Source organism: Bos indicus x Bos taurus, chromosome 11 (assembly GCF_003369695.1).
Source record: "Bos indicus x Bos taurus breed Angus x Brahman F1 hybrid chromosome 11, Bos_hybrid_MaternalHap_v2.0, whole genome shotgun sequence".
In the NCBI taxonomy this organism is placed as follows: Eukaryota; Metazoa; Chordata; class Mammalia; order Artiodactyla; family Bovidae; genus Bos; species Bos indicus x Bos taurus.
In genome coordinates this window covers 100,042,242-100,059,157 of record NC_040086.1, presented here as the reverse complement: position 1 = coordinate 100,059,157, position 16,916 = coordinate 100,042,242, and the positions used below count along the sequence as shown (strand labels likewise).

At 48.7% G+C, this 16,916-nt stretch overlaps 1 protein-coding gene and 1 pseudogene across 3 annotated transcripts in view; one reads left to right on the top strand and one right to left on the bottom strand.

Moving 5' to 3' along the window:
• The first annotated feature begins 9,513 nt into the window (after positions 1-9,513).
• LOC113902020 lies at positions 9,514-9,614 on the top strand (annotated as a pseudogene).
• A 5,575-nt stretch (positions 9,615-15,189) lies between these two features.
• Positions 15,190-16,916, bottom strand: part of FUBP3 (far upstream element binding protein 3) — a 49,580-nt gene continuing 47,853 nt past the window's right edge. For all 3 annotated transcript variants that reach the window (XM_027556580.1, XM_027556581.1, XM_027556582.1), the window contains one exon: positions 15,190-16,554. In XM_027556580.1, the coding sequence (XP_027412381.1) occupies positions 16,546-16,554 (9 nt within the window). In that variant the 3' untranslated portion in view covers positions 15,190-16,545. The remainder of the gene's footprint in view (positions 16,555-16,916) is intronic.

The following is a 16,916-nucleotide window of genomic DNA, read 5'->3' as shown; positions in this document are numbered from 1 at the left end:
AGCTCGCACTCGCTCTAAGCCCCGCGAACTCATTAAAAAGATATTAGCGGCGGGGGCAGGGCCCGCGCAGGTATCGATCGGCAGGAATGAGCCGGAGGAAGAAAAGACGAAGAATGCGGACCCGCGGCGCCCCGGCCGCTTACCCCGGTCCCCTGGCCCCCTGAGCTGCAGCCCCGAGGCGGGAGTGGGGCCCCTGCGCGGTCCGCGCGTCCGGCGGTCGGCGGGTCCGGCTGCCTCTGGCTGCTCCTCGCCCCCTCCCCTGCCCAGCGCTCCCGCCCCCGCCCCCGCCCCTCTTAGTCCGCACGCCGGTTCCCGTCTCCTCCTGCCACGTCCCTGCTCCGCCAGCTCTCCGCAGCCGTCGCGCGCCCCCATCCACGTCTCGCCTTCTCTCCCGCTCCGTCCCTGGCGCTCTCTCCTTTTTCTCCTGCGCTCCGGCCACCCCTCCAGCTTCCTCACACCGTTTGGGCTTCCTCCCCAAATTTCTCTCTCCTGCTAAATCTCAGTCTCTCTGGTCCCCAAGCCCGCGGGGCCTAAGGAAATTCCTTCCTCGCCTGGGGCCCGTGTCTCCTCGGTTCCCGCAGGCCGATTTGGGGGTCCGGGGTGCGTCCCCGCTCGCGCGCGCAAACAAGCTACCACTGCGGAGATGGGGTGGGGGGCGCGGTCCGCCGAAACGGTTTCAATAGACGTGACTCAGGCTGGCTAGCGCGGGGCTGTCGGGCGGAGTGGCGGCCTCAGCACCGCCGTGAAAAAGGACCGCTCCCCCCATCTCCAATCTAATTAGCCTCCGTGGCCGCGGGGAGACAAAGGCGCGCCCCGGGGGTTCCCAGGTCGACCGCCGTCATCTGCGCCCAGGCCGGCAGGCAGGTGACTGGCACGCGAGTCTCTCTGGGCGTGGAGGCCCGAGTGCCCCCTCCTCTGCGCCTCCTGGAACTTTCCCCCCCTCATCGCCCACGCCCGGGGCCTCCAGGCCCGCCGGTTGGAAGCGGGGAAGTCCTGGCAGATCGATGCGGCGGGGCTGAGGGGTGAGGCACGTGGGCAAGCTGCAACTCCAGGAGGGGCGCGGCAAGGCACAGGCTTTGGGAGATAGAGTCCGGTCGAGATGGAGGGAGACGGAGGCAAAGAGAGGCCGAGAAGGATCCAGATAAAATTTAGTCTGAGACTTTGGAGATCCAAGGATGCAGAGAAATGAAGGAAGTGGAGGCAGGGATTCCAAAAGAGCCTGGGGCTTGGGGAGACTTCTGAGAGTCAGAGAAACGGTGGAGAGGCAGGAATGGGGGTGCCTGGGACACAGAGACTGGGGTACAGGGAGAGGGTCTGGAGAAAGCAGGCAGGAAGGATGAAGAGAGGAGGCTGGGGCAGGGGTAGGTGGGAGATGGGTGGTACCCTTCTTTGCCTGTCTTTCTCCAGGCCCTCTGGCCTGGCCCCTCACCAGTTTTCAGCCCCTCCTGTGTGCCTAGGACCAGCCCCAAGGAAGGGTCCCTGACTCACTCATACCCCCTTCTTTCTCCAGAGGCCCTTCCTCCACCATCTCTGGGCCCCTGCACCTGCTCACCTTCCCTTCTGCCAGATTCACAGCCTGATGATCAGACTGGGAGCTCCTGGAAGGCAGAGACCTTGTCTGGATCTTCCTTGGTCTCTGGGGCCAGCTCTGGGGCTTAACACACAGTGGATGCTCAGCCAGGGAAAGAATGAAGGGGGTGGATGGAGGCAAGATGGTGTTCGGTTCAGTTCAGTCGCTCAGTCATGTCTGACTTTTTGCGACCTCCATGGCTGCAGCATGCCAGGCCTCCCTGTCCATCACCAACTCCCGGAGTTTACTCAAACTCATGTCCATTGAGTCGGTGATGCCATCCAACCATCTCAGCCTCTGTTGTCCCCTTCTCCTCCCGCCTTCAATCTTTCCCAGCATCAGGGTCTTTTCCAATGAGTCAGTTCTTCACATCAGGTGGCCAAAGTATTGGAGTTTCAGCTTCAGCATCAGTCCTTCCAATGAATATTCAGGACTGATTTCCTTTAGGATAGACTGGTTGGATCTCCTTGCAGTCCAAGGGACTCTCAAGAGTCTTCTCCAACACCACAGTTCAAAAGCATCAGTTCTTCAGTGCTCAGCTTTCTTGGTGTGGACTAATTCAAAGGACCACGAGGCCTCTGAACTCGCTCACCTTCTCTGGGCGGCATGAGGAAGCCTCTTTGTCCCAGCGAAGTGACATCTAGGGATCTCCAGGTGCTATCGAGCCAGCATAGCCAACAGGCTAGGGCAGCCCAGATCCTCAGAACCCTGGGCCCCAGTTAGGATGTTAGGGAGGAGATGCCAAGGCTCAGCCTCGGATGCTCCCATCTGGGTAGACACGAGGCTGTGGGATGTATGTCATCAGACCTGAGAGGCTGAGCCAGAGAGACCCACGACTGCAAGCCAGGCCCACTCCTACTCATCCTAGCTGGGGCCTCAGACTCCCTGGACCTTCCTGCCTCCAGTCCTATATCTCATCCACGGAGAGATGCTGCTCCCGTAGCATTTGATCATCATCGTTGCTGTCCTAGCTCCAAAACCGTCCACAGCATGGAGTATAAAGTGCTGAGGGCTGCTGCTCTCTGAGAGCTTCTTTTGCACCTCTGCGGCCTTGGGTCAGGCAGTGCAGAGGAGACTGTGAAGAGCTTATGTAGCAACTTTGCAAGATAGGTTTCCACAGTCACCCCATCCTACAGCAGAGGAAATGGAGGCTGTGCAAGAGTAATGGATGCTCTCCAAGCCTGGACCCTTCCCTTCTATGCCTTCCTTGCTCTCTGCAGCCAGCGAAGAAAGCCCTCAGGGTGGTGTCTTCATATCTGTGTATAAGCCCGAGTATAAGCCAGAGAAGAAAACCCTCCATGTGCCCCCATGCTCAGGCCTCTAGATGTATCAGAAAATGGGTGTTCAACTGGACTGAATGGAGATTTTTTTTAAGTCTTTTTATTTTGTATGGGGTATAGCCAGTTGACAATGTTGTGATAAAAAAAAATTAAAAAAGAGAAAACAAAAAAATCCCATAAAATAAAAGAATAAAGAAAAAAAGAAAACAAACACCCACCCCCCCCCACACACACACAAAACAATGCTGTGATAGTTTCAGGTGAACAGCGAATGGAATCACCCATACACGTGCACGTGTCCATTCCTCCTAAACTCCCCTCCTGTCCAGGCTGCCATATAATATGGAGCAGAGTTCCCTGTGCTATACAGTAGGTCCTTGTTGGTTATCCATTTCAAATTGGGATGGAGATTTTTCTTAACGTTAGACTCATGTCTCTCCTCCCACCCCTCCTCCTCTTTGTCTTATGGCAGACTTTGGCAATCAGGAAAAACAAACTCACTTGCAGACCAGTTAAATAAGGTGTGTGCTGTGCACTCAGTCGTGTGCGACTCTTTGCGATCCCATGGACCATAGTCCACCAGGCTCCCCTGTCCATGGAATTCTGTAGGCAAGAATACTGGAGTGGGGTGCCATTTCCTTTTCCAAATAAGGTACAGTTATAATGAAAGGAAAGGTGCCGCTCCAAGTATCCAGGGCTTCCCTGCTGGCTCTGCTGGTAAAGAATCTGCCCAAAATGTAGGTGACCTGGGTTCAATCCCTGGGTTAGGAAGATCCCCTGGAAGAGGGCATAGCAACTCACTCTAGTATTCTGGCTTGGAGAATTCTGGGGACTGTATAGTCCATGGGGTTTCAAAGAGTTGGACATGACTGAGTGACTTTCACTTTCAGATATCCAGTAAGTCACAAATTGGATTTTTTTTCTGGAGGTTTCTGGACACCCCAGTCTCTCAGATCATCATGTATTTATTTTATTTATTTATTTTTAAGATTTTTTTTTGGTTGTGGACCATTTTTAAAGTCTTCACTGAATTTGTTACAGTATTGCTTCTGTTTTCTGTTTTGGTTTTTTGGCCCAGAGGCGTGTGGGATTTTAGTTCCCCGACCAGGGATTGAACCCCTGCCCCCTGCACTGGAAAGCAGAGTCTTAACCACTGGACAGCCAGGACAGTCCCTCATGTACTTATTTTAATTATGCAAATGTTTAATGCATGCCCGCTGGGTGCCAGGCTGGACCTGAAGATCGAGTGAGGGTTGTCCCGTCCTGCAGGGTCAGCCTGGCCCTGGTGGCTTCTGGTTCCAGAGACTTTGGTTCAAGGTCATTTAGTTCAGCCAGCATCTAAGGAGCACTTGCACACACCAGCCCTGTCCAGGCACTGAGAGGCTAAAGAGGACCCAGCTGGTTTCCACCCTCAGCATGTTGATGCTTCCGGAGCAAGCCAGGCATATCCACGTGCCCACACCAAGCATGAGATGTTAGCCAGAGATGGAGACTCCTTCTCCATGCAGGTTCAAGAAGAAAAGCTTCGTCTCCTTGTTCTCCCGCTGGTCGAAATGTCCTGTTCCTCCCTACAGCTCCCGTGAAGGGAGTGCTTGGAGCCACCAGCCCACCGTGCCCATTTCTTCTCACCATGAAGTGCGAAGCTGTACTTTCTCTTCTTTTTTTAATATTTATGTATGTGTGTATTTGGCTGTGCCTGGTCTTACTTGAGGCACATGGGATATTCAGTCTTCATTGGGGCATGAGGGATCTTTAGTTGCAGCACGTGGACTCTTAGTTCTGGCATGTGGGATCTAGTTCTCCCATCAGGGATCGAACCCAGGCCCCCTGCATTGGGAACATGGAATCTTAGCCACTGGACCCCCAGGGAAGTCCCAGAAGCTACACACTCACACCCCCAGATGGGGGGCTTTGAATGCTGGGTGAGCAGTGAAATACTTTCTTTGGGTGAGATCTTGGGAAGGAATTTGATTAGAACACAGTTACAGGGCTTTCAGTTGCAGCTCTGCCATGTGGAAAACCTGGAAATCATCACCTTCACCATTTTTTTGTTCTTCATTCGCCAAGTCGTGTCCAGCTCCCTGTGATCCCATGAACTGCAACACACCCGGCCTCCCTGTCCTTCACTATCTCCCTGAGTTTGCATCACCTTCCCAAATGGAAAATCAGCAGTTTTTCTTGGGCCCATCAGAGAACTGAGGTTGCAAGGTGAGCTGTCACCCTGCCATCTGGAGAGACGGAACTCTGGAGGATCACAGCTGAGGTCTGTTCAGTTTTAACAATCCCTGGGGCCACAGGCTGGTAGGAACACTGAGTGGTAATTTTGATGAATTGCTGGAAGGCTGCGTGTGGACCAGCTGAGAAACTCCCAGGGTTTCCTGTCTTGGCAGGGGGGGAGGGGTGGGGAAGGCTCATACTTTCATGGGTTTTATCTCCAGGAATCCCACCAGGTTCTCCAGGAGAAGATCTGTAAAGACCCTCTAGAGTCCTTGGTGGGAGGACAGGAGAAAAATCCTGGTGAAGAGGCTTATCCCATGTGTGTGCATGTGTGTGTGTTAGTTACTCAGTCGTGTCTGACTCTTTGTGACTCCATGGACTGTAGCCTACCAGGCTCCTCTGTCCACGGGATTTTCCAGGCAAGAATACTGGAGTGGGTTGCCATTTCTTTCTCTCGGGGATCTTCCAGACCCAGAGATCAAACCCAGGTCTTCTGCATTGCAGGCAGATTCTTTACCATCCGAACCACCAGGGAAGCCCAATCCCATGTGGGGAATGGGAATTCTCCCTGCAGCCACCTCCAGACTTCCCAAATCACCTCAGGGGGAAACAAACAGGATAGGAACTTGCTTGGAATTGCTGCAGCCAGAGAAGTTGGGGAGGCAGAAGGTACAGCTCTACCACTGGAAGAAATAACCCTGAGACACAGGTGCACTAAAAGACTGACATTTAGGGGACTTCCCTGGTGGTCCAGGGGTTCAAAGTCTGTCTTCCAATGCCAGGGTTAGTAGCAACTGCTGAGCCCGTGTGCTCTAGATCCCAGGCACCACAAGAAAAGCTCAAGCTGCAACTTGAGAAGCCTGTGTACTTCAGTGAAGAGCTTGCAGGCCACAATGAAGACCCAGTGCAACCAAAGTATAACAATAAAGAAAAGTCTGATATTTAATTGGGAGATGCTAGGGTACTCCCCATCCCCCACCCCTCTCTAGGGCCCCAGCAGGGCCCTAGTATGCTAATTGCAGATGGTGACTGCAGCCATGAAATTAAAAGGCACTTGCTCCTTGGAAGGAAAGTTATGACCAACCTAGACAGCATATTCAAAAGCAGAGACATTACTTTGCCAACAAAGGTTCATTTAGTCAAAGCTATGGTTTTTCCAGTAGTCATGTATGGATGTGAGAGTTGGACTATAAAGAAAGCTGAGTGCCAAAGAATTGATGCTTTTGAACTGTGGTGTTGGAGAAGACTCTTGAGAGTCCCTTGGACTGCAAGGAGATCCAACCAGTCCATCCTAAAGGAAATCAGTCCTGAATATTCATTGGAAGGACTGATGCTGAAGCTGAAACTCCAATACTTTGGCCACCTGATGTGAAGAACTGACTCATTGGAAGAGACCATGATGCTGGGAAAGATTGAAGGCAGGAGGAGAAGGGGACAACAGAGGATGAGACGGTTGGATGGCATCACCGACTCAATGGACATGAGTTTGAGTAAACTCCGGGAGTTGGTGATGGACAGGGAGGCCTGGCGTGCTGCAGTCCATGGGGTTACAAAGAGTCGGCCACGACTGAGTGACTGAACTGAATTGAACTGATGCTAACTGGTGCATTGCCACTGAAAGAGCTGCAGGTCTCAGGTTCTATCTGAGGAGGAGCGTGTAGGGAACCCTGAGGTCGGGGAGGAATCTGACACTCGAGAATTTGAAGCTTCTGGCACGTACGTCTATGGAGAGCTTTGCATATAGCCTTACTCCTAGGCAGATGAACGTGTACCCTCATTCTAAAAACCCATCAATTCCTATCCTTTCATACAACCTGTGCAGCTTTCAGCAAAATATTGCAAAGCATGCCAAAAGGTAAGGGAAAAAAAATCACAATTTGAAGAGACAGAGCAATGATCAGCACGAGACTCAGATAGGATACCAGCCTGAAACTATCAAACAGGAAATTTATTGATTGATTGATAGGCTTTTGGCTGCACTAGCTCTTCATTTTGTCTGGGTCTTGGCTGTGTCCTGTGGGCTCTTCGCTGTAGCATGTGAGCGTTCCTGCCCCGTGGCATGTGAGATCTTAGCTCCTCGACCAGGGATTGAACCCACGTCCCCTGCATTGGAAGGTGAATTCTTAACCACTGAACCACCAGGGAAGTCCCTCTAACAAGGAATTTAAAATAACTGATTAATACATAAAGGGTTCTAATAGAAAAAGTGGGCACCATGCAGGAACAGATGGGTAATTTAGGCAGAGAGATGGAACCTCTAAGGAAGAATCAAAAGGAAATACTAGAGATGGAAAACAACGGAAGAAGTAAAGGGTGCCTCTGGTGGGTTCATCTGTGGACTGGACACGGCTGAGGAAAGACTCAGTGAATCTGAACAGACGTCAAGAGAAACTTTCCGAACTGAAGTGCAAAGAGAAAAAAACAGGAAAGGCAGCCACGAACTGTGAGGCTGTCTCCAAAGCTGTAACATCTGTGAAGCTGGGATCCCATGAGGAGCAGAAAGAGCGAGAGAGCAGAATATCTGAAATAATGATGGCTGAGAATTTTCAAAAGTTAATGACAGGCACCTAGCTTATCCCTCCTAACTCAGGAACTTGGGATCGATATCTACACACTACTCTGTATAAATTAGATAAATAACAAGGTCGTATCATATAGCACAGGGAACTATGCTTAATACATCTTATAATAACCTATAGGGCTTCCCAAGTGGTGCAGTGATGGAGAATCCACCTGCCAATGAAGGAGAAGCAGGAGACCCAGGTTCCATCCCTGAATCAGAAAGCTCATCTGGAGGAGGAAATGGCAACCCACTCCAGGATTCTTGCCTGGAGAATCCCATGGACAGAGGAGCCTGGCGGGCTACAGTCCGTGGGGTCGCAAAGAGTGGAACACAACTGATCACACACAAACAGCACAGCAGCTTGTAAGGAAAAGAATCTGAAAAAGAACATATATACATACGTGTGTGTGTGAATCACTTTGCTATATACCTGAAACCATCACAACAATGTAAATCAACTCTACTTTAATTTAAAAAATTGACAGGCAGTCAACCACAGATCTAGGAAGCTCAGAGAACATTAAAAAAAAAACGCAAACAAAAAGAAACAAAACAACAGAAACAAATGCACAAAAACACCACATCTCGGCACGACACAGTCACACTGCAGAAAACCAAAGAAAAGACACTCAGTGGCATTTAATAGTAAGAGCTAAATTCATATTTACATATTTACTCGCCAGACGTGACACAAAGGCCGACCTACTGGAAAAGACCCTGAAGCTGGGAAAGACTGAGGGCAGGAGATGAAGGGGACGGCAGAGGATGAGGTGGTTGGATGGCATCACTGACTCAACGGACATGAGTTATGAGCAAACTTTGGGAGATAGTGAAGGACAGGGAAGCCTGGCGTGCTGCAGTCCACGGGGTTGCAAAGAGTCAGAGATGACTGAGTGATTAAACAGCAAAAACAACAGTCCGTGGCTAGTGATAGAATCTAAACTAGGAGTTTGGGGATGAGTTTCACGGAAGCCACAGCATCCACGTTATTTCTGCATCAGTTGCACAGTATGGGCATGACCTTGACTCAGACAAATATGCAGTTGTTAATGACAATGGTATTTGAACTGCTTACCTTGTTATCTTAGATAACTCTTTAATAAAACCGATGAAGAAGATTCAAAAAGAACGTGTGGGAAGAACTTTTTGTTTCAAAGTTGAGTTGCTAAGTAACCACGGCCAGTGGTAAAGGAGCCCCTCTCCAGCAGGGCAAGCTCTATAGGGGGAGGAGCTCTATAGGGCGAGAAGGTCTGTAGGGGGAGAAACAGGAGAACTTGACCACCAGGGTCAAGGTCAGTGCCTTGAGTATATAGGTGGTGCTCCAGTGCTATTAGTTGTGAATATTAACTGCACAATGTCTACTGGCCATGCTGAGATGATCTGCTTGCTAGAGTCTCGTGTGTTTGGTCGCTCAGTCATGTCCAACTCCTTTGTGACCCCATGGACTGTAGCCTGCCAGGCTTCTCTGTCCATGGGATTTTGAGTGGATTGTCATTTCCCTCTTGCCTGGCTTCTAACCGAGCATGGAACTCAGTAATAAACTGAGTGATAAACTTTTGGGTACGATTTTGCTAGAGTAGATAGTGGCAGTCTGAATTCCAAGACCAAGTCCGGAGTGAGAACTTTCCTCATCAGGAATGTGAACAGTGGGCGTATAACCCAAATGGGAATGAGTTAAGCTAGGAGCATGGGTGGGCACGTTTCTGGTCTTCAATGGGTTAAGTTATGGTATAGATTATAGATTGTTCTCATGAATATGCACACAATAATCCTAAACAAAAATATTAGCAAATCGATCCAATGATATGCAAGGATAGGTAATACATTACCACCAAGTGAAGTTTATTCTAGAAATGCAAGGCTAGTTTAACATTTGAAAATCCGGGCTCGCTTAGGCAGCACATACACTACAATTGAAATGATATAGAGAAGATTAGCAGTCCTTGCACAAGGATGACAAAGTCATGAAACATTCTATATATTTATAGACTTCCCCGGTGGTAAAGAATCTGCCTGCAATGCAGGAGACCCAGGTTCCATCCCTGGGTTGGGAAGATCCTCTGGAGTAAGAAATGCAACCCACTCCAGTACTCTTGCCTGGGAAATCCCATGGACAGAGGAGCCTGGCGGGCTACAGTCTATGAGTCGCAATAAGTCGGACATGACTAAGCAACTAACACTTTCGCATTTCTTTCAACTGACTCATTCGAGGAGACCCTGATGCTGGGAAAGGTTGAAGGCAGGAGGTGAAGGGGATGACAGAGGATGAGATGGTCGGCATCACCGACTTGATGGACATGAATTTGAGCAAGCTCCAGGAGTTGGTGATGGATGGGGAAGCCTGGCATGCTATAGTCCATGGGGTCAGGAAGAGTGGGACACAACTGAGTGACTGAACCGAACCGATAGCTGATTCACTTTGCTGTACAGCAAAAACTAACACAACATTGCAAAACAGCAAACAATTAATTAAAAAATTGAATACTCATCAATGTGATTCATTTCATTAAAATTAAAAAGGAGATAATTCATGTGATGATGTCTATGAAAAAGTGTGAAAAAAATGCAGGAAAAGCATGTGAAAAATTCCACACTCATTCATGATAAAACTTCTGGCAACACAGAATCAGAAGGGAACTTCTTTACCTGATAAAATGTATCTATGACAATTGTCCAACACACATAATTAATGGCGAGTTATTGAAAGTGTGCCCTAAGACTGCAAACAAGACCACTCTCCCTCCTTTTGGCTGACAGTGTACTGGCAGTCTTGGCCAGTAATAGGAAGAAATAAAAAGAAACAAATGGCATAAAGATTGGAATGCAAAAAAAGACACCATCATTATTTATAAATGACATGATTCTGTACATAGAAATGCTACATAAACCTACAAGTTATTAGAATTAATAAAGAATTCAAGTAAAGTCACTGGAATCAAAGTCAATGTGTAAGCATAAATTATATTTCTATCACCAGCCAAAAAACTGAAATGGAAAATACATCATTTTGGATAACAGCTAGATATCAAAAACCCAGGAATCAATGGAAAGATGTGCAAGACTTTTATACTGAGAACCATGAAAATTATAGAGCAAAATCAAAGAACTAAACAAGAGACAGGGCTATACCACGTTCATAGACTGGAAGACAATGGTGTTAGGTTGCCGATTCTTCCTATAGATTCATTGCAATCCCAATCAAAATCCTAGCAGCTTTAAAGTCATTTTTGTGATCTGCCTGCCATGCAGGAGACACAGGAGTCCTGGATTCCATCTTTGGGTCAGGAAGATCCCCTGAAGGAGGGCATGGCAACCCACTCCAATATTTTTGCTTGGAGAATCCCATGGACAGAGGAGCCTGGCAGCCTACAGTCCGTGGGGTTGCAAAATGTGAGACATGACTGAGCGTGCATGCATCTCCTATAGCTGCCCAGACTCCGGGGAACCAATGAGCTGGGCCTCAGATCATGTGTCTTGGGGAGACCCAGAGACCCCAGGGGAAGCTTAGAGGGTCTGTGCTGAGGCTGAATTTGTTTCAGATCTCAGCCTGTCCTGGCCCTCAGAGAGGAGCAGAAAATACCATCAAAGCAGTCAAAAGCTGTGGACTCAGTTTCCACAGTTTCCACAATTTCCCAGTGACTCAGTGACTCCTCTAAGCTGCTACTTTCTGAGAGCTCAGGATAAGCCAGGGCTTTACATACAGTCATGGATCCCCCCACTCAGCCCCAAGATCTGGGAGGTAGCTGTTATCCCCACTCTGTGGATGACTGTTGAGCATTGGAGATGGAAGCTTGAGTTTGTATCTTTAAACCTTCCACTCTGCTCCCCATGTGGGCTGAACCTGTTAGATCTCTCTAGAACGAACTTAGGGGGCCCTCGAACATGTCTGTTTCTGTCCTTGGCGGGGCACAATGGACAGGTTTTACAGTCGGACTGAGGTCTGAGCCCTGCTCTGCTGTCTCCATATCTGGGGTGTGACTTTGGCAAGAACCTACTCAAACCTGTTCCTCATCTCCCATGTGGGTACCCAGAGCCATGGGGCTCTTGCAGGAAACTGAGATACAGTCTGTTCTTGTTATTTGCAATGTGATGTTCTATAAAGTTGCAGAGACACTGAACCTGTGAATACTGAACCCTTGCTTCTTGGGGAAATATAGGCCCACTGCATTTTTTCATCAACTGACCGGCATATAACTTTGCTTCATATACAGTTGATGTTCAGTCACTAAGTTGTATCCACCTCTTTGCAGCGACCCCATGGGCTGCAGCACACCAAGGTCCTCTGTCCTCCACAGTTTCCCAGAGCTTGCTCAGACCCATGTCCACTGAGTGGGTGATGCCATCTAACCATCTCACCCTCTGCTGCCCTCTCTCTTTTTGCCCTCAATCTTTCCCAGCATCAGGGTCTTTTCCAATGAGGTGGCTCTTTAAATCAGGTGGCCAAAGTATTATTGTTGATTCATTAATATTGAACTCACAGCCAACAGCACCTCATGCTTGAGCAAAGCTTACCTCACACCTGTATTTCCTCTGTAAAGCACATCATTAGACAGCGCTACCTCAGGGGTCGTTGTAAATGCAAAATCACCCAGAGAAAGCGCAAAAATGCAAAATACACGGCACTAAAGAGAGTGCTGGGAGGAAGGAGCCTTGCTATGGGATGAGCTGGAACTGGAAGACAGACTGTTTGCCTGGTTCATCTCAGCTGGGAACATGGGAACCAGGCAACTCAAATTTTTTTTTTTGTTGTTAGGAATAACCACAAAAGTATGGTGAGTGTTGATCTTAAGGTTATAAACACATTTTAGTGAGTAGGTGGATTTGCAAATACAGAATCAGTGAAGATGGTTGACTGCAGTGCACCGGCAGGGCCTCGCCCGTGGCTGTCACGTGGCACCGACTTTCACGACCGTTTCTTCCTCCTACCAAGCATCTCACTTGGTGGCGATGGCAGGGTCCCCGTTCCTTGACCATGAGGTCCTGGTGGGCAATTGTGTTTCTCTCGATTGAAGTCTTAGGGGAAGCAGAGCAGAGAACCCGGCATGGAAGGCCCATGATTTTGGGTGGATAAAGGCGGTTGATTCGCTTCTGACTCTGAGCCCTCATCTGGGAAAGGGGAAGCACGGACCTGCCTGACTCCCCAGGTGTGGAGACCCCAGCAGAGGAAATGCCTGGAAAAGGGCCAGAACCTTCTCGGGAGATGCTACTCACAGGCCCTCAAGACAAAGGCCAGCAAAGATTCCCATTGTTTCAGGGCTGTCTTCACTTGCCCTTCCACCCAAGATGTGGACCCGGACCAGCACCCCCTGCGGAATTGAGTGTCAGTCCACTTTCTGGCCATTAATCTCGAAGAGTCTATCAGGAGCATTTGCATTAGCCCATCTTAAAAAACCCCAGCTGGGTCCCAGCAGGCCAGACATGGGCTCAGGAAACAGTACTGCTGTAGCCAGCCAGAAGCAGAGGCTCCATGGTGTCCAGACTCCATCTTGGACCAAGCCCTGCACCACGCTGTCTGTACCCCAGCCAACCTGAATGCGTGAGGATGTCATAGATGATCACCCCTGGAGAAGGACGCCTCCTACCTGAGACCAGGGGTATGATGGAGGCACCCTGGCTGGAGGACTCGCCACCCCGAGCCCAAACTCTTGGATGGATGGGGAACAGCCTGGCTGGGTCCTTGGAACCTGAGCTTAGGTGGCTGGCAGAAACTAGGCATACTCGTGTGATGGAGAACAGAGGCAAGGCGAGAGTTCTGCAGACAGCCTGGGCCCCCGCCCCGCCTCCGCCGCCTCCCCCAACACACAGACTGTCCTTCCCGTGATGACCATGCAGCTTTCTTAATGGAACACAATCGCTGAACTTGGTACATTTCAAGCACTTTAGCCTTCCAGGACACCAGACTGCTGATGAAAACCATCTTCCGTGGGCGCCATGTTAATGAGAGGCCAAATTTCATATGCTTGCAAACTTTCCCCCCTCCTCCTGCTATACTGCACCCCACCCCCTCTCAATAAAAGGTTGCATCAGAGAGAGAGAGAGAGAGAGAGATTTCCATAATTTATAGTATGGGCATTTCACTGGGGACAAGCGCTAATCTGTACTTACCGATACATTTAAGAAAATGCATCCTCCCGCAAGCCTGCGCCATTTATGACTCTTGGCACAAACCGCAATGCTCAGTCTTCAATTAAGGGACACCTTAGGGTTCATTATCACACAATCGCTCCCTGTGAACCATGCCAAATGCTGTTTTGGCACGGAGCTTGGAAGATGAATTAGAAGGAAGTCTTCTCTGTAATGCCGTCTCCCTAAATCCCATTCCCACCATCAGCGTTTATGCCCTTCTCTGGCGCGACCCCCTCCTTCTTTCCAAGTGGCTTTTACTATTCAATTTCTCAACGTCAAAGTCGATTCTCTAGAGGTGTAGTCAGAGATGCCACGTCTCCTTTTTGTCTTCCGGCTCTCAACAGGCCTCAGAATGGCTACAGATGGGCGGCTCTCCACACCCCTTGTTGGCCTAAAGGAGCCACAGATGCTTTTTTTTCCCCCTCCTCTTAAGCGCCTGGGGTAGAGAGAAGAAAAGGGACCAGAACGGGAGTCACATGCCATGAGAATGAGCCATAAGGAGGTTCTAAACAGGGTCCTCCTCGCAGCCCTGTGTCTAAACCAAGAGGTGCCTCACGCGCACGGCTCACAGCAGAGGGAGGAGAGTTCAGAGTCAAGGGGAGAGCTCTGTTCAAAGCTGGTCACTTCCACCAATGGGAAAGGAGGCAGGAAAAGGAGAGTTCAAACGCCCATCTCCTTACCCCCTCAAAAACTCTCCAGTCCAGGGCCCACACTGTGCCCATGTGTCCTGAATCCACAGGACCCTCCCTGGCTTCAACCCGGGGGTAGGGGCACCCCTTTTTGTCTCCTTCATAAAAACACTGAAACAGAACGAGCATGTTTCCTGGCACTTTCCAGCTCTCCCAGCTGCCCAGGTCCCACCACTGATGTGGGCTGACAGAAAACGGCACCCATCCAGGGAAGGGGCAGGCCCCGGGCCGTGGAAGGAACTGGCGGGCGGCCGATGCACCGGGCCACATCCAGGCTGCCCGTTTAGGTTCTGATTTCCGAGGGGTGTGTGGGGAGGTAGGTGGGCGGGAGAGAGCTGACTCAGGTGCGGGGATGTGCCTGGACCCCCGCCCCGGCCCCCCCCCACCCCCATCTTGACTGCCCTCGATGAATCTTCCGGCTCCACTTACGATGACAGCACCCCTGCAAGGAGACCCGTTATTGACTTCTTGGTGTCACACCCACATTGAGAGATGTGTAGATGTGACAGGTAAGGGGGCTGATGGTAACCCAGGCTCTAAAGTCAAAACTGTCAGATGATGCGTAGCCATTAACGTAAAGTTAGCTTAACGAAGGAGTTGCAAACGCAGGCTGTGCTCGGATCAGCTTGGGCCAGGCAGCACAGGTGATGGGACCGAGAAGCCTTTCTTTGGAAGGGTGGGCGGGGGCGGGCAGCAGGCAGGGGCCGTGGGAGGAACAAGACCGGAAGCAAACAGACTGAAAAATACTTTGCCCACAAGATGTCTTGTGGAAATTTTATTATGTAGAGTGTAAAATGAATTGTCAGTCAAATAAAAAGAACACGTCTTTTTTTTTTTAAAAAAACAACATGCATAACATTTTCCAATTGCCTTTTTTAATAGTTAGACATTTCAAGCATTATAAGGAAAAAAAGGAGAATACCTCCCAGACACTGTAACTTCAGTACATCTCAAACGGAATGTCCCCCAGGTCAATTGAAAAATGCAAGAAAAAAAAAATAGCTTCAATTCCGTTTTTCTTTCCTTTAAAAATACATGTTACCTGTACAAGATACACTACAGTAAACATTGGAAACCATATTATCCCTTTTATTAAATCAAAATTATTTAATTCATATTGCGGTTAATGCTAGATTTATTTATTCATCTAGTTAATTTGACAAATATTAAGAAAATATTTAAAAGAAAAAAGCAAAAAACACCTTGGAATTAAAAAATAGTTACTACATTTTTATGCGGTTTAATGTTCCACAGTGTTTGTTAAAAGTTATATTGAATTTATTTTTAATATTAAAAATAACAGTATTTATATTTCTGAGAGAATAGAGAAAGGTTTTTTTGTTTTGTTTTTAAAACAAGCTTGGAGGTCTTAGATACACAATTGCAACCGGTAGATAATGGAGACATGAAAAAACATCTGCTAAACACACAAAAACATTTTTATATTATTAACCCCCTTAGAACTCTAGAAATTATACAAACCCTAAAAAATGCCCCCTCCCGATCCCTGTTGGACAGCAATACAATTATCTGTCTCAATTCAGAATTCACATAATTAATTACAATACATAATAGTTCAGTTTTTTAAAAAATGCAATAAAACCAGACAGCCAAGATACAAGAAATTAGAAGTAAAACATTTAATGAATTTACACATTTAAGAATATTTAAATACTGTTTAAAAATTTTTTTAAAGAATTTGTTACAAACCACCTAAGACTTCCAAGCCACTTTTTTCTGTTGCAACAGAAAAAACTGTAAATAAAGAGACACACGAACAAAACAAAACAAAACCAGAACACACCACGTTGAAATGTCACCGCTCTGAGGCACATTCTGGTACCAGAATCTGCAGGTATTGCTCCAAAAAGATTCCCAGAGCTTACGCATTTGAAGTAACGAACAACGATAATGAAACAAAAATTGTCAGCAATTTTTAGTAACTAATTCTCCTGATTTTTAGAAAAATTCTGTTAATCTAAATATAGTGTTTCACAGAACAAAACAAAGGTTCTTCATCAAAGGGTTTGCAAATCCAAAAACCTCTGTTACAAACAGGTCTTTGCTCACAATGCTTTTGAGGGAGGGGAGCCGCGGGTCCTACTGCTCCTGTGGAAGGAAGGGGGACAGGTTAGTCTGAGGGCACAGTCTCAGGTGCTGATGTGCCGTCTGGGGCTCTGTCTGCAGAGAGGTAATGGGCACTGGCACACGCGTGCTTGGGCGTGCACACACACACACGTGTGTGAGCGCCAATGTCTCAGCGCCTTCTTGCCCTCGCACCCGGGATCTGGCCCAGACAAGCTCTCACACATGAGGCCTTGGGCGCCTCCTTCCACAGGGGATCCTGGGCGGGGAGAGGGGAGTGAATGACACTTCTCCTTGGTCACCTACCGCCTCCCCCCCTCAACTCCTGTCCCCACAGGGCCCAGTTTCCCAGTGAGATGACAGACTGGTCTGGGGGTTCAGGGCCT